At 38.1% G+C, this 22,198-nt stretch overlaps 1 protein-coding gene across 1 annotated transcript in view; it reads left to right on the top strand.

Annotated features, from left to right (window-relative positions):
• MYO16 (myosin XVI) overlaps positions 1 to 22,198 on the top strand; it is a 427,770-nt gene that overhangs the window by 74,229 nt on the left and 331,343 nt on the right. The window contains 1 exon segment of the mRNA XM_067712857.1: positions 3,122 to 3,265. Within this exon segment, the coding sequence (XP_067568958.1) occupies positions 3,122 to 3,265 (144 nt within the window).

Raw genomic sequence — 22,198 nt, 5'->3', positions numbered from 1 at the left:
GTAAATCCTATTGCTTCTCCTCCCCCCAGAGCTGCCAGGCGGTGCAGAAATACAGTTTTTAATATTAGAACGACGCCTGGCACACGGTATCCACTCAATAAATGAATCTGCATCAAATTGGTTGTTGTCCTAGTACCTCTTTGCTGGTCTCCTCTGTCCCAACGGCTTTGTAATCAACACAGAGGAGGGAAAATAGATAATCATCGAGAAAGCTTACGTTACAGTAGATCTGACTCCAGTTTAAAAAAAAAACAAACTGGCAACAGATAACTTACAGTTGTGAACCCTAGGATTTAGTGTGTGAACACAGTGTATATCGAATTTTTGATTTTCTGAGGGTAGATTTCAGGGTCGTTCAGGACATACTGCTCCCTAGCCAACCAGAACTAAAACATATAAAATACCCCTTATGATAATGTGGGGGGAAAAGACAACACATTTGAAGTTTAAAATTGTCTTTATTTGTGATTTGGTTTCTATAGTTTTCAGAGTCTTTGGGGCTGAATCGATAATTCGCATTGTAGTGGGTTTTTATACGTTGAGAAATACCACCTTTGTTTACAAACTTAAAAATGAGTGAAAGGATGCATTGCCAGAGAAATTGTGAACCACTGAGCTGGTGTTGAAAGTGTAAGTGGTCACTTTCTAACTGTGGTCAATTCCATGAACGTCTCAGAGGAAGGAGCTATCGGCCATGTTGTTTTCTAAGTGTACCCTAAGAGGCAGAATGGAATATTCTGGTCACGGATTGGGACTGCAGAATTTAATATTTCGTCGTGGAGCTAATCTTGGTCATGAGGAATGGGCAACTAAAGTACAATGTAGGTGAAGATTCCTGAGTACTGGAAGGAAGACATTTTAAACTCTCGTATAGGGTGGGTGACCCAATGTACCTGATGCCTCATTGTTTGGTGGTGCTCAAAAGTGGAGCAAAGACCGTGGTCATGGTTCCTAAACCTTTGATGAAGCCTTGGACCAGGTTGGGGGAAGAGCATTGTATGTAAGGACAGAGTGAATCTTAGAAAGAAGCACGTGAAGGTGAACATGCAGTGATCTAGAAGAATCAATGATAAGCTGAGAAAATAATCCAGCTTCTTCAGGGTCCTAGGAAGGAATAACTTTACCTGCACAGGGGAAGGCTCCAGGAGAGATGTGGTGTTTCCAGAGAGATAGATTTCCACTTAGGTTCTCTGGACATTTCCAGATGAGGAACGTTTGCTTGAAATGGACTGTTCCAGAGGTCCAGTAGAAGGAAGAGTGTGTGGACATGAGGCGCCTGGGAGGCAGGTTGGTCAAGGGGCTTCAAAATTCAGGACAGGCTTCATGGCGTGTGCCTTGTACTTAGAAGGGCCCAAGCTTGCTTTCATGCTCTGCTATCGCCATCTTTAAATTCTTAGGAATATTTGAATAAAGGGCCCTCTATTTTCATTTTGCATAAATTATGTAGCTAGTCCTGCTTGGTACTTCAAGAAGGAGATGACAGTGACAGGAGGAGCTGGGGACTTGTCTCCAGGTGGAAATAACTGATGTTGTCTGAGTTCTGTTGAGGGTGACAGAGCGGGGCCTCAGCCATTCTTATGGTTCCATAAAGTGTCCCCAGAAATTGCTAAACATGGTGAAAAACTGCCTGAATTGGGAGGGAGATTTTCTAGCTTGATGAAAATTCTTTCTAGGGAGAATGAAGTTTACTATCTAGCAATAATACTGTAAGAACATTGTACCGGGAATATTCAGCCATCATCATCTTTGCAGACAAGTGTGATTAGAAGGTACTTATTGCTGTCAAATTATTATTCACGATCCTCTGAAATGTGAATCTAAAACTTACGTCACTTGAGAGGGCGGGTATCACTTTAAACACGGTATCTAATTAACTATGTTTTGGTAAAAGACTGAAAGCTAAACCTTAGGTATCTTTGAATCATCACTGTGGATTTCTGACGTGCAGGTTGAGGACATCTTGACAGGCACAGAAGGATGAGGTCACATCTGGTTTGATTATGCAGGGAGCTTTCAAAACGAAAAAGAGAGAAGAATAGGAATTACTTGCATATGAATTTCTTAAAAGAAATTGGGTCCAGGCCCCAAATTCTAAAATGGATGTATTAGCTTTTATTCTCTGGTCCTCACCTTATCAGTCTTTGTACCCAAACCTGCAGTGAGTGTGGATGGGGTCGTGGTTCATATCATGAGGCCCTGATGGTAGGGACTATTTGTTATTGCTACACATGACATGGAACATCAGATACACAGATATCTTAGTTCAAAACTGAAACTAATCCTTCAAAGTTCATGTGTTTGCCATTGCCCCAAGTGCTTCCATGTGTCCCCAAAGTGGCACCCCTCAAATCTCCTTCCATATGGAATGTGCACCATGATTTTGCATTGTCCTTTTTGTACATTCTTGAGGGTACCAGCGAATGAAGAAAGATATAGAGATTCTTCAATGACTGTGTCATAATTGTGAACCACAATTCATGTATCTTTTTTTAAGTTGAAGTATAGTTGATGTACAATATTATATAAGTTATAGGTGTGCAGTATAGTGATTCATAGCTTTTAAAGGTTATACGCCCTTTATAGTTATTATAAAATATTGACAAAGTTCAAATCTTCTGCCTACTTTTAAAAATTGGGCTGTTTTCTAACGACTAATTATAAAGGTAATTAAATAATAACAAAAACATACATATATCTCTGTAGTACCCATTTCCTGTGCTGTCAGTCTCAGGGGTTATCAATCAGTTTGAAGTTTTCCCACAACTCACTGAGGCTCCGTTCATTTATTTTGTCATTTTTCTCTCTGTTTGTCATTTTGTATAATTTATATTACTGCCTTCAAATGACTAACCTTGTCTTCTATAATATCTAGTCTATTTTTCTTTCCACTGTCCATGGATTCAATTTTCCTTTCAGTCTTACATATGCTTCTTTCCTTGTAGGTTAGTTGGGGAACATGAATACATTCTTCCCCAGTTTAGCTCCACCTCCCAAGTTCAAAAATTGGCATTGAAGTTGTCTACCTATGGAAAGGAAATTTGGATTAGGTTTATTCCAAATAAGCCTATCATAGTTTGTTATCATAGTATACTTTCTTTTATTTCTTTTTTTCTTTTTTCAGTGTGCCCGGTATGATAATGTCTTCATTGCAGAGATCCTGATTGACAGAGGGGCCAATGTCAACCACCAGGACGAAGATTTTTGGACACCAATGCACATTGCTTGTGCATGTGATAACCCTGATGTTGTCCTACTGCTTGTATTAGTAAGTAAAGCAATTCAGTTTATTACCATTTGAAGATTTGATGGCATATAAAAGTCTGCATATTTAACCAATAATACTTCACAATATATAATACTTCAGGTGAGAAAAAAAATGTGTGTATATGTCATCACTTATTTGCCTGGAATTACAAGATAATTAGAGACTAAGGTTGTGGGTCACCACATAGTTCATAAAACAAATTGTGTAGATGTCACACCAAGCTCTGTTCCTCTTGCCTTTTTCTTGGAAATTATATGTCTTGATACCTCGCAAGTCAGTGCTAACTAAAATGGTTTGATAATTGTTGTTTTGTCTTTCAATTCATTCTCCTAATTTTTAGCCAGACTAGGTATATGATTGTAAGGCTATGTGGCCTATATTGGATCTTCTTCTCTTGTTTAAATCTAGCAAAGAAGTGTCTACAACTTTTGTTTACATGAAAGTGAAAACTCTAAGTATAAAAATCACTGGAGTTATTTGTCGTCATTGTCTTGAGTTACAGCTTAGACCCTGACATGGGTCCTCGCACGTACTATAATTATTTTAGAATTGAGATTCTTTCTGATTAGTTTATCTCTAACAAAGATTTTAAGAAATTATGCAGGATATTTTAGAAAGCATACTAGAACATAAGAGTAAGAATGAATGATTTGCTTTTTTTCCCTTTATTAATAAAAATTGCATAATTCCTTAATGATTTTGTATTACGTGCCTGGCTTTTCACATGAGCCCTCAAAATTTCACATACAAGCAAATTGGTGCTCAAAGATATTAAGCAACTTGCCATAGGTCAAAAAACAAACTATATCTCTGAACTTAAGGTCATTGTCCAAAGTCTGTCCTTTCTCCCCAGGGTCATGCTGCCTGTCTTAACAAATTACCACATACTTGATAGCTAAATACAAGAGAACTTTATTCTCTTACATTTTGGAGGCCAGGAATCTGAAATCAAGGTGTCGGCAAAGCTGTATGCCCTATGTCAGCTCTAGGGAAGAATTCTTCCTTGTTTCTTTCTAGCTCCTATGATCCCTTGCAGTCCTTGGTGGTCCTTGGTTACAGATGCATCACTCCAGTCTTTGCCTCCGTCATCACGTGACCTTCTTCCCTGTGTCTCTGTGTCCAAATACCCCTCTCTTTTCTTTATAAATGCACCAGTCGTAGGGTTTAGGGTCCACCTTAACTCAATACCACCTTATCTTACCTTGATCTGCAAAGACCTTATTTCCATAGAAGATCACTCACAGATAGTAGCCTTAGGACTTGAACATATCCTTTTTTAAAAAACACAATCCCACTACACTGCTTTCTTCCCCCTTTTTAAAATCCTAAGCAGAAGTCGTTTAGGATGAAGACCATGAATGGAGATTTCCTTAATCTTGTAAGACGTTTAATTTGGTCTAGTTTAGTCTAATTTGTCCCTCAAGAATTTGTAAACTTTTTTTGTTTTTATAGTAGAAGTGTATTATATCACTAGAAATGTGTTCCTTTCAACTCCTGGAAGATGGCAGCTATAATAAATAAATAAGGAAAGGTAAAGGAAATAAAGACAATTTAGCTTGAAATAGAATCATTTGGGGGAACTAGTACTCTACAGGAAAACACATGAAAAAGTACTTAACTCATTTATAAGAACAAATCTTCACTTTATAGAACCTGAGCCTAAGAGGAATTAAACTAACAAGTCAGCACGAAGGCAGTGAGATCTACTTAGTATTTGCTTAGTATTAAAGGAAAATTTAAAACACATCTCAGAAGGGAACCCTGTGGTCTTTTGAGTGATACTGTGAAATCATCAACTGTGCACTTTTTGGAATTCTCAGAACTCATAGGACACCAGGCTAGATTTTTAAAGAAATGGCTTGGTCTATAGTAGTTGTTTGAAACTTTTTTTTTGGGTAGTTCAACCACTGGATGACTTGGGCGAAGCTGGGCTATAATTATATGAGAATGAGATAGAAGAGTTAGATTCACAGCTTTTGTGGTTTTCCTATGTTTTTATTTTTTTTTCTGAATATTAGTCGAGAGATTCAGAATATTAGTTGAGAGTCACTTTTTCAAGGCCTGTCTCCATTTAGTTTCTCTCAGTAATTATGATTAGTTACACCAAACCTTTGCCAAATTAGGCTTTCTATTTTCATTTCATTCATGCAATTCTCAGGAACCAATATTCATGCGACTGAGCTTGAATTCTTAAAATCCTTCTTCCATTTCCTCAGTGTACACTGCTGGATGAAGACTTCCCCTTCTTGAGTTCAGAGAGTTTGTCAGCCCTTAATTTCACTGCCAGCCAAGATTTCCTTCCTTCATTATAGCGTATCTGTTTCTTATTTCTGATGGAACAGAGTAAGAGGATCTACCTTCTTTGTAGAGTCTGCGCTGAGTCCTGGTCTAGGCATCTCATAGGATTCTTACAATTTAATGTCACAGGGACAGCCAAGAGAAGGGCTCAGTACATGGCAGGGTTGTGATTTCAAGGTGCAGAAGCTATAACTACTTGCAGATGACTCCCCTTCAGCATATAGGGACTGTTGCCGGGAGTAGCATGGGTATCAGAAATACCACTGATAGACTAGAAGTAGCAAATAACTTGGACCACCCAGACGGCAGAAATGAAGCATGTTTATAACCAGAGCTGGGATTAGGGCAGCCCGTGAGGACTGGTACCTGGGGTGTCAATTACACTATAATTATAGAAATAAGTTAGACATATAGTGGCAAATTACTTAGGTCTTCCTTGTGACTCTTTGCATAACTGAGGAAATATACATGTGCTTTGCTCCCGTTGAGGTTAAACAGTGTCTTCCTAGGAAAATCAATAAGCACTGGCACCAGTCCCGTTTCCCAAAACAGATGCTTAGAAAAATAACAACAGTTTGAAGAAGTACTAAATCATTGTCCTGAACGGGGACACCCTCATGTCATTGTCAGACTCAATGATAGCTCCGTTTTGATGAGGTGAGCTCTCTACACTCCTTTTTTTGTACTTTTACTGTATTCCCCTATTCTTTGGCATTTCCCCCCAGTTGCTGCTAGGATCGTCAGCATATTGCCTGAGCTCCTTTTTCTTTCACATTATCGTGTATGTTGTGCTTGTTTAAATACGATTTACTTTTCCCTTTGTTCTCGTGTGACACAGTTTCTGTAACTCCTACTTGTTCCCCTGGCAATAACTCAATTTTATTAATGGCCAGTTGCCTTTATAATAAATATCTCTTCTGCCTAGAACAATTTGATTTATATTCATTAATTATTTATCGAGCTTATATCAGTGGTGTTCATTAGGGAGCTCTAAGTTAGGCATTACCTAAATTATTAGCTTCCAGCAAGTCACAGAAGTAACTAGCTGGTGCATACACAGCTATTTGTTAAAACAGTGCCAGCACTTTATAGAGACTCAATGTATATATATCAGTACTTGCTGAATACATACACAAATGGCTGAAAGAATGGCAGGCCAATTTTTGGAAGTCAGCCTGAATTTAATATTGACATTATTAACTCATGTTATATCTAAAAAAACCCTGTCTTATAGCCACATTCATCTTCCTCCATATTCTAGAATTCTTCATCCTACTCATTCTACACTTGTATTTAGAAGTGCTTGCTTCAGCACACATGATCTCAAGGTCAGATGATATTGCTTTTCTTTACCAGGCGGAATTGAGAGCTAGAAACTGGATTTACTTCATGTGTAAACATAGAATTAAATCTATAATTGGGAAGAGGGTTATTAACATTTTCATGGTCTGCAATGCCCTATTTCTCACACCATAGAATAACCCAGCCTCATATGCAAAGTTATATATCTGCCCGTTGCTGTTATTCATTTACTGATGACTGTCTTTAATCATTAACTAATATTTATTGATCACCAACTATCTTTAACATAATTCCTGCCGTCAAGGAAGTTATTGTTTGTTCATTCATTCAGCAAATATTTATTGAGTGACTACTATGTTCTGGGTGCTACACAGTGAATAATAAGACATTTTACATTATAGAACAATGACAAAAACAAACCAAAGCAAGTAATGTACGTGTAACCACTGAGTAACTTGACTAATGGATTCAGCAAATCTGAGTAGCCTCATTACCACCATGTCATAACTAGCCCACCATCCGTCCATAGAAATAATTTGCTTTCAAGTAAATGTGGGTGAAATACATCATCATAAAAATCGTAATTACTATAGAAATATGTTCCCGCTAACAACCTCAAAAGAAAGATTTATTTTACTTCCAGAACTAAATGTCATCGTACGTTGTTCAGCGCTGCATGTCCAGTCTTCTTTCCATTTTCCAAACTGATGAGTAAGGGACACTGTGCAGTTACATATTTGAGTGCCTTCTGTTCTGCACTGAGGGGGTCAGCAGTGAATAAAAGAAGCACAAATCCCTGCCTCTTTGGAGCTTACATTCTACTGGGGAGAAACAGGAAAAAACACCTAAGTGGATGAAGTGTACAACATGTCAACTAAAGCGAAATGTTGGAGGGGCAAGGAGAGAGGGGTAGAGAGTCTTAATGGATGTCCTGATGGAGGGGTGACATTTGAGCTGTGAGCCTTGTGGACTGTGGGTGCATCGTGGGCTGGGCAGAGGCAACGGGTGAGGGCAAGCTGTGGGGCAGTGGCTCGTGTTAGAAGAAGAGCAAAGGAGACCCAGGCAGTTCTCTCATGGAGTGGACGCGGGCAGGGCAGAACGAGAAGTCAGAGAGGCGACAGGAGCTCATCAAGCCCCTTGCTTGGACGTTAGAATTTACTTTTACCCCAGGTGATGAGGGGGCCTGTGGAGGGTTTTCAGTGGAGAGGTGACGTGATATGACATCCATTTAAAAAGATCCACTCTGGCTGCTCTGTTGAAAATACACAAAGGGGCGGGGGGAACTCTTAGGGGACGCTGTCCCACTGTCCGGGCCAGACATGGTGCAGGTGGTGAGAAGTGGCCGACAGTGGGAGTATCTGGAAGGTCGAGTTGTCAGTATTTGGTGTGCGATTGGATTTGGGGCTTGAGAAAAGAGCAGGAGTCGGGGGGGCCTCCACTTTGTTGGCCTGAGAACTGCAGGGTTGGAATCTGTGTTTGCTGAAATGGAGAAGGTGTTTAGAATAGCGTGAGGGGTATGGGGTTATGTTTAAAAAGGAATGAAAAATGTATTTGAATCACATTTTTTCAAGTTCTTCAGGAAAGCATTATCTGTAGAAATTTTCATTGATTTGCAAGGTAATTGTTTATTGTGAGTTTTTGTTAAGTGGAGATGTATGTGTGCGTCACCATCATATGCTAAACGGCATTAGATCGTTGCTATTTTAATTGAATCACAAATGGTTTCATGTTTTGGAGTAGACATAGCTACTGTGAATGTTGTCAGTACTTTTGCCAGATCTACAAAACTCTAGCAGACATTAATAATTAACTTTTATACAGCCCTCCCTATATGATGAGTGTTTTTCTACGTGCTTTATAATTATTAATTCACTTAGTCCTCACAGAATCCTGTATGTATGTGCTAGCTTTTTCCACTTTTACTTTTTATAGGTGAGGCAACTTAGTGAGGCTAATCTACATGCTGAAAGCCAGTTGATAGTGGTAGAGGCGAAATTTGATCCCATGAAGGCCAGCTTCAGAACCTGAACCCTGACCGCTCTGATGTGCTGCCGTATTGCTTATGATAGAATTCACATGGAGCAACAAGTCCCCAAAGTGGACAAATAAGATCATTATTTCTATTGCAATATTATACATTTCCCATTAAAACACAGTTTTCTAACTTGAGTACTTAGACTATGGGAGGAAAGTTAAGAAGTATTATGATACATTGTAATACATTATTCGTGGGGGTTCTGTTCTATAAAGTCATCACAGACACCGACTTAGTGAATACAAGACCAGGCTCCTAGGGGACTTACAGTGTTAGGTTCCTGCGTGCCTCTGCTCACAACATGTTCATCAACAGATCTGTACAGCTTTATTTTTTTACAACTGTGTTTTTAGCACAAACTTTATTTTTTGTGTGTTTCTGTTTAAAGACACCTAATTTAAAATATGTTGTCGACTCATAAACCTTGAACTCACGGCAGTGACACTATAACTCGGGCCTGAAAAAAGCTTATGCAACGCACATATTTTCTATTAAGGCTCATCACAGCCTCCTTGCCCATGGAAACACTAGACAGCACTTCTGCAGTACGGTTGGGGGCCACTTGAAACAGTGAAATCACCAAGAAAAAGCTCAAACACATGAAAAATGGCACTGAGTAGACTGCAGTAAGACCATTTTTTTACACTATGAGAGCTGAAACAAGAAGGCAGAGCAAGGCCTCATGGGACCTGAGCTTTGAATGGGCACCTTGGGTGGCTAGAATTTTCCACCACTCTGGGCATATGCACGGATGACCAGCAAAGTACCATCAGTGTTGATTTGGGATTACAAATTAATTCTAGCAAGTAGGCAAGTTCACAAATATAAAATCCATGAGCAATGAGGATTGACTGAATTTATTACTAAGTAAAACAATTGACCGATTTTAGGATTTTAATTGTGAAAAAGAAACCCAGTGTATTTTAGGAATTGGGGTGGCTCAAAAAATGATGGATTTCTACAGTATATTTTCAAAATTTAGACTTTTTAGTACCATTATTATTTTCACAATTTCCATCACATAGTTGAACAGGGTTTTGCAGTTTCCTAGAAGTTTCATAGATAGCTCACTGAGTATGTGGAGCACATCTATGACAAAAGCAATGCACTTAATATATTATCCCTATTTTTACATAAAGAAATCTAATATCAGAGAGGTTATGTAGTAGAATAAAATCTCAAATCTAAATGTTTTCTTTCCCAGTAAAGTATTTTACTGCATTAATATTTTTATATTTAATGTAGAATTACATATTCATATAATTCTATATAATATACATTCTATTAAACAAAATTTGACCACAGAATTTTCACTTACCTTATTTTATTGAATATTTGAGTATCTCACATATGTAAGTTTTTAAATTTTTCATTCTACATTATCCAGTGTTTAAAATATTTTCTAACCGGTGCCATATTTGAACACCAATGCTCTATAACTCAAAATTTGTTAGAGTATTTTTTTTTTTTTTTTTTGTGGTACGTGCGCCTCTCACTGCTGTGGCTTCTCCCGTTGCGGAGCACAGGCTCCGGACGCGCAGGCTCAGCGGCCATGGCTCACGGGCCCAGCCGCTCCGCGGCATGTGGGATCTTCCCGGACCGGGGCACGAACGCATGTCCCCTGCATCGGCAGGCGGACTCTCAACCGCTGCGCCACCAGGGAAGCCCTAGAGTATTTTTTTAATAATTCTATAGTAATTTGCTCTTTCTCAGACTTTAAGAAACTTTTCTGTTATCCAAGAGGAAATCACAAAGGCTGAAAAGTGGTTAACTCAAACCAGTCTTTTTAAAATTTTGACTTCCTATTTATTTCAACATGGTCGTAATATATGAAATATATACATATGTGTGTGTGTATATATACATATATATTTCTGGCATGTTGTATCAGTGCATCTATGCCTTGAATCAATACTTGTAAATATCAGAATCTGCTCAATCACTTGCCCGTGGAGAGAGGAACAATAGACTTTTCTTTGCTAGTTTGTACCATGTGATTTCACAGAGGATGGTTTCTTAATAGCATTGCTCAACTTTCACTTATTTACTGATATGACTTTGGATTACAGGGTTACATTTATCCGTGGCATGCTAGATCTGAATTTTCACATTTCATTTTCCGTTGTGGCCACAGTTGCTAAGCTTCTCTGTCCTGTTAGCAGTTCTAAAGCTGTGACAAATCTGCCTGTTTTAACAGCCCATTGCATTTTGGACCACAAGAAACAAATTAATTTTTAAATTGGTGTTAATTGTTTTAGAAGGAAAATAATTTATTTGACTAGAACACTGAATGACGCTTCTTTTGGGGTAAAATGATTACCTATGTTCCTGACTAACCATCTCAGGTTTTCCTCTTTTTTATTGAAAATTTTGGGAGGAAATGCATTGATACTTCACATGTCTTAGAACCATTTAATAAACCTTACTATAAAGGGTATCTATAATACATGTCAAAAAATGACTAATAAATAACTGAAGGACAAAATGTTATTTAATTGTTCTATTTTTCTTAAGGGGTGACAGGGAATGGTGAATTGCTGAATTATTAGTATTACATATTACCAGGAGATCTTTTAAGATATTTTCACTCCCTGAAATCAGAACGTGTAGGAGGAGATATTAGCAAATCAATAGTCATTTACTAAGTGAGGCTCAGTAATATTAATACTATCATCGTTTCACTTCAGTACCAGTGGAATGATTACTTGAAATTGCAGTGAATGTTTTCTTCATCCTTGGCCTTTTGTGTTTGAACATCTGATGTTAGTAATTTCTCTGCCTGTTGGCTGGAGTGTGTCATGCTCTGTGTTTAATGGGCAGAGTGGGACTAGATCATTATAATGGGTGCTGCAGGCGACTGACTGCTGGAACCTAGCAATTCTGCCCTAAATGAAATAGCAAATGATGTTTCAAAAACACATATTGCTCACGTTGTGTCAGGTGGCCAAGTTGATAGATCAAAATTAAATTGTTCCAAAACTTCACTCATTCATTGCTTAGACTGTTTCCGGGTTAAATACTAGTATAAAATTTTTTATATTGTTTAGTTCTAAATTACCCTTTCCATCACTTTGATTTGTTAAATATTAGAACACAGGGTACCCTGCTGTTTCAGAACGTTGTACTCCTCCCCAGAAAATAAGCTAAAACTGAATAGTTCATGGTAAGTCTGATTTTCCAATAGGAACTGTGGCAGAACACCTGGGCATCACTCAACTTTTTATGTAAATGAGGACATGCACGCCGTATTTAATCTTTTTTTCAGATGTTGGTCTTGCCTTCAACCTCTCTGAGAAAATTGAGGTCTTCGGGCTTGAATGCCTTCAACTTCCTACTAAAAACTCTTGATTTCTTCCCTATATATATTCACTGGCTTTCTTCCATCCTTAAAGAGGTGTTTGTTCTCCTTTTTAAGCTAACTCCTTCTACATCCTCTTTAGATTCTGCTACTGGCCCCTTCTCCAAAGATTTCTCCTTCATCATTTATTGAGTTTTCATTTTCGTAGTCATTCCTGTATCCTTTTCCTTTAAATTAATTCATGGTTATGTTCTAGTGATTTCCATTAGTTAAAAAAGAAGAAGAAAAAAGCCTGATCAAACTTCTGTCCTCGGATTGTCACCCTGTTGTCCTCTCATGTTCGTAGCCAAACTTCTCTGAAGGACAATATGCTTTTTCTGACCCCAATTTATGGCCCCTGTCGCCCCATCCAGACAATCTGGTCTCTCTTCACTCAGACCCCTCAAAATGGCCCTTTGCCGAGAATACTTTGACATTTTTGTGATGAGGTCAGTGGACACATTTCATGGTTTATCCTACTTAATGTATCTCACTAGGTCTAAAGCCAAGTTTGTCAAGAAAGGAAATGGGGCAAACGTCCAATTTTTTACCCAAGGTTATATTTTTGGGGCTAATCGGAGTAAGAATTTGAAGGAAGCTACTCTGGCTCCTAAGCCCTGTTAGTGACCATTGAACATTAAGAGGGTTTTTTTTTTTCTTTTTTTCAGCTTTATTGAGGTGTAATTGATAAAACTGTATATATTTTACAACGTGATGATTTGGTATATTTTGTTAAATGATTACAACAATCAGGTAAATTAACACCTCCAACACCTCACAGAGTTAATATTAATTTTTTTTTGTAGTGAGAATGCTTAAGATCTACTTTTTAAGCAAAATTCAGGTGTATAATACAATATTATGAACGGTAGTCACCATGCTGTACATTAGATCGCTGGAACTTACCCATCTTATAAGTCAAAGTTGGTACCCTTTCAGCAGCATCTCCCATCTTCCCCGCCCTCCAGCCCCTGGTAGCCACCATTCTACTTTCTGTTTCTATCAGTCCACCTTTTTTTTTGTTGTTGTTCTTAAGTCGTGTTTTTTTAAACCTATTGCTACCTAAACTTTCCCATCACTAAAATCGACGGTAAAAATTCATCCTATCTATGGTGAAAATTCTTACTCCTTATTCACAGTGATTAACACCATAAAAGTAGATTTCAGAAAACAAGCAATAAAGTGTCATTCGAAAAACGCATGTGGAGGATTTCTGGTTTCAGCTCAGACATGCTCAGACTGCTGTCCTTGCAATAAGGAAAAAGTTGAACCAATTGAAAATCAGTAACTTTTCTTGGACCCATCAGAGAGCTGAAGTTTCAGGGAAAATCCTATTAACCTCAAAACCCGGGAGACAGGTGAATCCAGCCAGTCAGAGCTAAGATTTGGGGCTGGATCAGAAGTCGCAGGAGGCATAATGTTTTTTCTTTTCCTGAAAAAAATTCCACACCAAGTTTTCCTAAAAAAGGTCCCCACAAAACTATTTATCACATAGGATGATATCTATTTGTCAGTAGGGTGGACAAACTCTTGCAAAGGGTAGACTTAATTTCATGAAGTAGTGATAAAGACAGGAATATTAAAATTCCTGTGGGAACTTTATAAGTGCAAATGTTACAGCCATTCTGAACCAGCAGAAACTGTAAAAGAGATTTCATTAGCCCACTGCTCAGTGACATTTAAGAGAGCGTATGCTGTTAAAGCTTGATCTGAGGTTGAGATTTCCATTTTATTTGGAAAAAAAATTGAATTTGTAGAGGAAAATAATTTTGTAAAGCAGTGTTCAATTTTGGGTTCTAAAATAAATATATCAGTCATTAAATTCATTAAAACACTAAATTACATCAGACAGTTAAATACATCGAAAAGGTTGATATAAGGGGTGTAAGAAATGGGACAGTACACCAATACTGTCAAATAAAACAAACAATAAAAGAGGCTTAGCAGCAATGATACGTAATCCTGCTTTTTTGGAAGGTTATATGTTTTGTATTAGTTAAATAGTCTTTCTCTTTGGAGTTATTTCTTTTCCAGAATGTCTTTATTGAATCATCCCTTAACCAAAACCATTAGGAGGCTTCTACAAGAGATCTACTCTTTGTAATATCTTTAACTCATATATATAGTCAAGGAAGCAAAATGGATTTTGAAGTAGATCTCAATAAAAAGCAGGATCCTGGAAATTCATTAGCTTCTTAAATTCTAAGACAATATAGAAACGATCAGTCTGCCACTGTAGCCTGCCTACGCTCTGAAATTACATTTCTGAAAATGAGTCCTCTTTGGGCCATCAGAACAAACCTATAAAGTGATAATTCACTGGGAGAGAATCAGGATCTCCATCAACTTGCACAAGGGTAATAAGAGTCACCTCCTTTTAAATTTAGCCACCTGAGTGGTTGCTACAGAATATATTCAAAAAAGAGAAGCTGTATTTTGAGAGCTGCAGAGCTTATGTAGTTGATGAAGTCTGTGTATTGGTGTTACAGGCATCACGTCATCTTCTTGGACAGTAATTGTATTTATATTATAAATAATCTTAAGTGAAAATATCAACAAGGATTTCTTGTGAAAGTCAATGTGTCCTGTTAGAACTGTGCTGTCACATCCTTCCCTGGTGTAGCATAAAGAAGAAGTAAGGAAAACATCTAAGAACTTTCTTAGGGAAGGAAACAAGTATTTACAAGCTGGACCTAGTCCATCAGAAAGAATAAATTCCTGATAGGTTATTGATGTAAATAGCTCTGGGCATCACTCAACTTTTTATGTAAAAAAGTTTTTATGTCTGATGGAAAGCGGCACTGACACACTGAACACTCTTTTTGAGTGTGGACAAAACTGCTAGTAAAGGCTTTGACCATGGTGGTCACAAACATAGGTATAAATATACCAAGAATTTTAAAGGCTTAAAGTGGAAGAAAGAATTAGAAGGAATGGTTCCTTGGTCTTAACGTAGGCGTAAAGCATCATGGCAACGATTTGAGCGTCAGGACCTCAAGTATAAGCCCTGACTAGTTCTCTCACTAGTTATGTGACTTCGGTAATTCCTTCATTACAAATAAACTCCAAAAACGTGGGAAATTTTTTCATGATTCTGACCACAGTTCCTCCTGCAGTGGCAGTGGACTGTCACGTAAATTACTGACAAGTTATTTTTGAAGAACACCTGGATTTTTCAATTCAGTATTGCTCAATTCTCTCTTTTAACTTTATTTTTGCCACTTTTCTCATGATTGTCGACATGTATTTCCTTAAGTTACTGAGTGAAGTAGCCCATGCTTAATGACACCTCAGGGTATTCAGTATCAATACTGGATCAAAATGTACAATGGTCCGTTCTGTTAAGACAGATGAAACGTGCAGGAATGTAATCAACCACAGCTGTGATTATGGCACAAAACTTAACACTAGATTCACAGTCCCTGGAAATGAAGTTTGTCTGGTTTCGAGCATGATTTTTGCTGCTCCCAGGGTTCTCTGATTGCATCTTTTACACAATAGGAATTGTTTCTACAAGAATATGAAAGACCTGCATTTGCACATATCATACATGTTAACTTGACTTTTCGTAACATACTGTTGTCACTAGTCAGCCTTTTCAGAAACTTCCACTGTTGATGATGAAGATTTTTCTTTTCTGACTAATGTCCGATAGAAGAAATACTTACTCTTTAAATACAAAAGCGTAAACTGAAAAATGTGTGCTTCATGGCATTTCTATAATTTTTACATAAAATTCTTTGAAGAACAGAAAAATACATACATTTTGTACATCTAATAGCAACATGGGTTTGTTAAGTTTAGGAAATACAGACCACCATCTGTGCTCAAGGTCTAAGGAAAACTTTCGTAGGTTTACCCTGTTTGATTATTTATGCTCCCATTTTTTGGTAAATTGTACTCCCTCTTTTCAAGTGTTTTTCATGATAAATAATATTTTTAATCTATATTTTAAGATAATTTAAAAAATCTTATAATTTACATTAATATTATAAAGCATTTAATTTGACTTCTGAATGTCTTTTTAGTAAGGTGTTTTCTTTTTCTGATTACATAAATAATGTTTGTTTTACAAGCATTGGAAAATACAGAAAAAAAAGAAGTCACTCATTAGCCCACTGGTCAGAGAAAAATCGGTGGTAACATTTTGATGATGTCCTAGGTGTGTATGTGTTGATGAGTTTTAAGTGAGAATCCGTGGCACGTGGCCAGATTGTCATGTGGAAATGATCTCCCTTTATGGGCAGGAGAGAAAGAATTGGAGGGCCCTAGTGGATCCTGTTAGCGATGTGAGGTTATTATTGTAGCTTAGGTCAGAGGAGGTGGAAATTTCAGCTGCAGTGATGATGGCCGTGAGCAATGGAACACATCTGGCAGATGGTCATAAAACAGACAGATAATATGATCCTGTTTTACAGAAAATAATATATTCATATGATCACATATATATATGGGTATTTGTACTTATAACTGTATATAGATATACTGTAGGTATTTTTATAAAACCAATATCATCATATTTGTATTATTTTGCAACCCAATAAATATATGTGATGGTGTAATATGACAACTTGCAAGGGTATACTAAAATTTACATAGCCCTTTGCTTATTTATGCTTTAAATTACAATGAGAATATTAAAATAGGATGCCCTAACAGGTGCCTTAGAGATTCTTGGAAATTTCTGAAACAGTGATTACTATACATATAAGAATAAAATTAACTTCTAATATTAACTTCAAAGGTTCCTAGAAACTTGTAATTTAAAAAGTGAGTTCTACCTATTGGGAAAAAATTGTGTATTTTAACGTGGCCCATTAAATAAAAAGGATTTTAATGTGATTAGTGCCAAGACAGTTCTGAGAGAAATGTGTAACATTAAACCAGTATCAATTAAGTGCCTACTCACTTGCAACCACATTATATCTGTGATACATTCAGCATGAGAGCAGTGCTTTGAAATGTCAGTCTTTGTTTACAGAATATCCCATTCCTAATGCAGGAAAATAATTTATAATAGGAGTCTCCAACACATTACTGATGGTTGGAAGGTGTAAATAGGTCAGACATATCTGTCATCTAAGATGGTAACATCACACTTGGGGTTGATTTCATGATAAAATTAAAGTGTGATTATTTCAGTATTCAACTTAGTGCTGCTTTCATAGGCACTGCACCCTCAGAGCACACACAGGTGTTTAACACAAGGGAAATGCCACATCCCTGAGTCCTGCTAAAATAGCCAAGCTTCGATGGCTTGACCTTGCATTCAAATTGTATTTTTCTCAATTTTCATTCCCTGGAGGTTGCCGACCGGTGTCCCATGCACATTTGTCCTAGCTGTGTGTCCTCCAGGTAGAGCTTGTTTGTAAGTTTATATTTTCCCACCGATGACTTGTAGTGAACCACTTCTGTGGGAGACCCCTGTTATCAGGACCGCTTAGCTCTGAGGCTGTTTGGTTTTCCTAGTCCGTTCCGCTAAGGAGAAGAGGAGGGGATCAACTCATTCCCCTGTGTGCGAGCAAATGCAGAAACAGTGGTCTTTGCATTTCCATCATCAGAGCTCATTCCTTCATCCTGTGATTCCATTAGGGGAGCAGGTCCCCGCCATCTCACTCGCTGTCGGACGTGGGCGACTGCTCTTCTTTATTCAGTTCAGCACTTGTCCCAGGGAGCCGAGTGTGATCTCTGTTACTAGATAAAGCTGCACAAAATCAGAAACTTGTTCACATTTAAATTTAAAGAAACACTGAATCCTTAAACCACATTTGGAAAGTACTTTATTATGCCGCTGTAGTGTAAACTGCTCACTTATTTGGGGGCAACTCGGAAATATCAGACCAAGAACAGTGTATATTACTGAGTGATGCTTTAGTGTAATATCTTTGTCTCCATTTGTGATTCTCGACACCCTTATTTCTTTTTCAATATTTTATCTATTACCACAGCAAGATTTGGGTATTTTAATATTAATAGGATGTTAGGTCATTTATACTTCAGATATTTTATCATTTTCAAGGAAGATATTATGAGATCCATATTTTTAAAATAAGTTAATTTAGAAATCTCCAGCCAGGACTTGCCAAATGAAAATCACTCTTTGACAGATTTTGTAGGCTATATTCTCTTAATGATTATAGTCTGTGGGAAAAAAATAGTAACATCTAAGCCTTCTGAAGATTTTTACTTTGAGAACTGTATAACTTGCAGATATTTTAACGGAATTTCAGAATTCTATGTTAAAGTGTGAATAGTTAATTGCATTTATGTAGATGAAGCAGGAATTACTGTTTCATAAAATGCACACATTATGCCCTTGTTTTTATTACTATTCTGTACTTTTGATATTTGTTTGGTAGGCACATGTTGCTATGTACTCTTTGTCAAATCACTGGCAAGTTAAGACCCAGGAGAAATGCAGCAATCTATATATATATTACCTGGAAACTGAGAAAATGAAGAAGGTTATATGAAAGAAATGATGTGGAAAAGTGTCATACGACTACGAAATATATTTGAATTTAATTCAGTTTGACTGCCTTAGGAATTAGAATACACAAGGAAACTTAGTTTGGGAACAATTTGATAGACCAAAATGCATATTCCTCTTTCAGTAATAATAGAAGACTTTTAGTAAACACTTTGGGTTAAAACTTTAAAGACTGTAAGTCAGGTGGAAATGTATACATGAATAAACAATATATCTAGTAAAAGGTAAGATGATGGTTCTTTTTGGCCTGAGAAAGTAAATTTTAAAAAAAGCCAAGGCAAGATGGTGCCGGAGAAAACCCAGTTACCATTAGGGATTTTCTGTCAGCCAAGGAGAAGTGGAAGTGGAATAAATCTGTAAGTTAAATTTCTAAATATAACAGAGGCAAGAAAGACATTGATAGTCGTATTTATATGACTATAAGGTCGGTAGCAGCAATCAGATGACTTTGCTGGGAAAAAACGGCTGTAACAGCTGTGAGGTTGTCCAACATATAGTTCTCCTCTTGTGGGGCTGCTAGAAATACGTCCAACCTAACGTGCTCTTTTCCCTCCCTACAGCTGGTTTTCAGAATCAGCAACTATCAGTTCTAGGATTGCTTCCTTAATTCTGATACTCACCTGTCCTGCTGCCCCCGTTCAATGGCGACACAGTCATCTCCTGCTCCCATTCTTAAATACGTAAAACGGTAAATGAAAGGGGGTATCACAGAAAAGGGTTTCATGCATCTTCAGTCCAGGTGCATCCCAATGAGATCTTTCCGGATTGGGCCTGGTATTTCATTGTCTGATTCAGCGGTGCCCAAAATATTAGGACAGGTTAGTCCCCATCTCAGCAGGACCCTTCCCAACATACAGAGGCTTCCCAGTGCTGTGATGGGTTTTGAAGTTCCAAGTAGAGTGTGCAAGGCTCCCCAAACACATTTGGCTGTGGACACCCCAGAAAAACATTCTTACAAGTGTAGTGAGCCGTAAAATGTAGATAAAAGCTGCTGAAACTTATCAGTGAAGCTGGGGACAGGCGAAAGAGCCCCTGCTTTGTGGGGAGTCCACTCTACCACAATCCAATGTCACCTTCTCTGTTACCAGAGATGAACATGTAGTGAGAATATATAAGGATAGAATGTTTGAGAGTTTCAATCTGAGGTTAGGGATAATTAATTGGAGAGTCACCAATAATGAGAAAATCTCAACAAAACATTTTAAGAGGCATCCACTTGCGTCTCATCCCAAAGTGAGGATGACACCTGATCATAATGATATTATTCCTTGAGTTTACAGAGCCAGTAAAGTTTCGGGGCTGGGGTTCACAGGGCTTTGTCTGTTTCCGTGTCTGTCCTTGTCTCTACCGTCTCTCTGGATCTACCGTCTTCTTTGTGCTGGTTGGCGCTGATGGGGATGATGTGGTGAATAATTACTCTTCAGGTCACCTGTAAACACCTTGAAGTTAGCTTCTTTGCCTTATACTTTTTATCTCACTTCTACATCCTCATCTGAGAACTGCAGACACTAAAATGCAAAAGGAGACCTCAAAAACATAGAATTATGGGCTTTTAGAGTTTGGCAGGGATCTTGTCCCATGATCTCATATAAAGAGCTACTTGAACTGTCCCTGGTATGGCAGTGGTCAGGGGCCGGGTTTGGAGAGGAACCCATCCCTTCACCTGGCAGAACACCATCGCTAGATCTGCTCTGCAGTGGTCTTTGAATCCTGAGGGATTTAATGTTTTCCCGTGACGGTCAAATTTACCTGCTTTTCATAGATCCTGTTCTCTGAATTAATATAAATTCCAATGACTGCTTTAGAAAAAGAGATCGGTCCTCAATAAGTTGTAAGGCACACATTTTCCTCTCAAACTCAGGATAATAATGGAAACACTGTTTTCAAATGATCTCTGGTTAACTTACTATGAGAATCAATTCCTTCCTTCCTTCCTTCCTTTAACATCTTCTTTATTTGAGGGTCCGCTATGGGCCAGGTGCTGGGCTTGCTCCTGAGAATAGTAGGGAAAGTACAAAATGAGATTAAACACGAATTCATTACTTAGTGTATAATTATTAATACGTTTACATAAATATTTTTATGCATGTCATGCATCAAATCTTAGCTTTCAGTGAGTCCTGTGAGGAGCTAGTAAAGGGCACTCTGGAAACTCAAGTATGGAGTGTCTGATCTGGTCTAAGGCCTGGGCAGCAGTGGGGTAGACAGAAGGGGCATCTAATTGGAGGCACTGCCTTTGGGAGAACATTTCGTAAATCCCAGGTCAGGGATTGCGGGTTGAGGGTGGGAGCCATGAGGACAAAGGAAATAGTGGTGATATATTTTGAATTGAAATCAATAGTAATGTTGATTTTTCAAAGGTAGGCATTAAAGAAGGGGAGGGAATTTTAGAATGAACCCAAGCTTTCTGATTTGGGGAAATTGGGAGGGAGGGTGCAATTACAAAGAAAGCAAACACCAGCGGAAAAATCTTTCTACATAAGGACCATGCATGCCTTTTTGAATATATGAAGCTCAGGACCCACGGAAAGCATCCACCTGGAGGAATCTAGGAGGCAGTTGGTTCTGGAACTCAGGAGAGAGAGAAAAGTCTTATCTGCATGCACAGGGTAACAGAAGCCCTTGAGTAAATCAGATCAACCCATGAAAATGTGAAGTCCGAAAAAAAGAACATTTGAAAAAGGGTCCAAAGAAAGCTAATTAAAAGATTCCGAGAGAAACAGGAGGCTGCAAGGAAGACTGAGAAAGGGAAGCCAGATTTAGAAGGCAAACCAGAAGCTTGCACTGTCGTGAAAGTCAAGGGGAAAAATGCCTTGAGAGCTTCCCTATGGCGTTGGGGGGACTGTACTAATTACAGGGGAAGCTAGTCATTCAAACATGGAGACGCAAACCTAAGAAATTTGCAAACTGCATCCCTAGATCAAATGTAAAAACATATTAAACCTTATGTGGTTTCCCTTGTGTACATACCTAAATATTACAGTGTGGAACATGAAAACAGTAATAGAATATTCTAGACTAAAGAAAGAAAAAGAGAGGTGCTGACATCATAAGGCACTGGAGATAAACACCACGCACGAAGGCCAGCAGCACAAAATTAAGGGACAGAAAGTATGAAAGGCCTGTATTTTCAGCTTATTGGTAAACAGACCCGAAAAAAGCTATATGTTCTCAGAGCAGGTATGAAGTGTTCAGATTAGTGAAACAGACTTTTTAAAAAGCAGAGTAAACATCAGACTGGTATTGGAGAATGATTCTGTAAAGGATGAATGAGGTGGGAGGGTCCTGGCTCTTTCATATAAGGTCTTAGTCAATAAGTATTTACTAAGTTTTGTGTGGTCCCCAAAAAACCTCCTATAGGAAGAAATGAGAGGCCTAGTAGGAAACGTGATATTTGCATGGGCCTTGAGAACTTACCCGAACCATACCGGGCTCTTTACTAACCCTAGAACCCGTGATTTCTTTTCTTAG

The sequence above is a fragment of the Pseudorca crassidens genome, chromosome 18 (genome assembly GCF_039906515.1).
Source record: "Pseudorca crassidens isolate mPseCra1 chromosome 18, mPseCra1.hap1, whole genome shotgun sequence".
Lineage (NCBI taxonomy): Eukaryota > Metazoa > Chordata > Mammalia > Artiodactyla > Delphinidae > Pseudorca > Pseudorca crassidens.
Note: the sequence above shows the minus strand (reverse complement) of the source record. Positions and strands in the feature narration are given on the sequence as shown.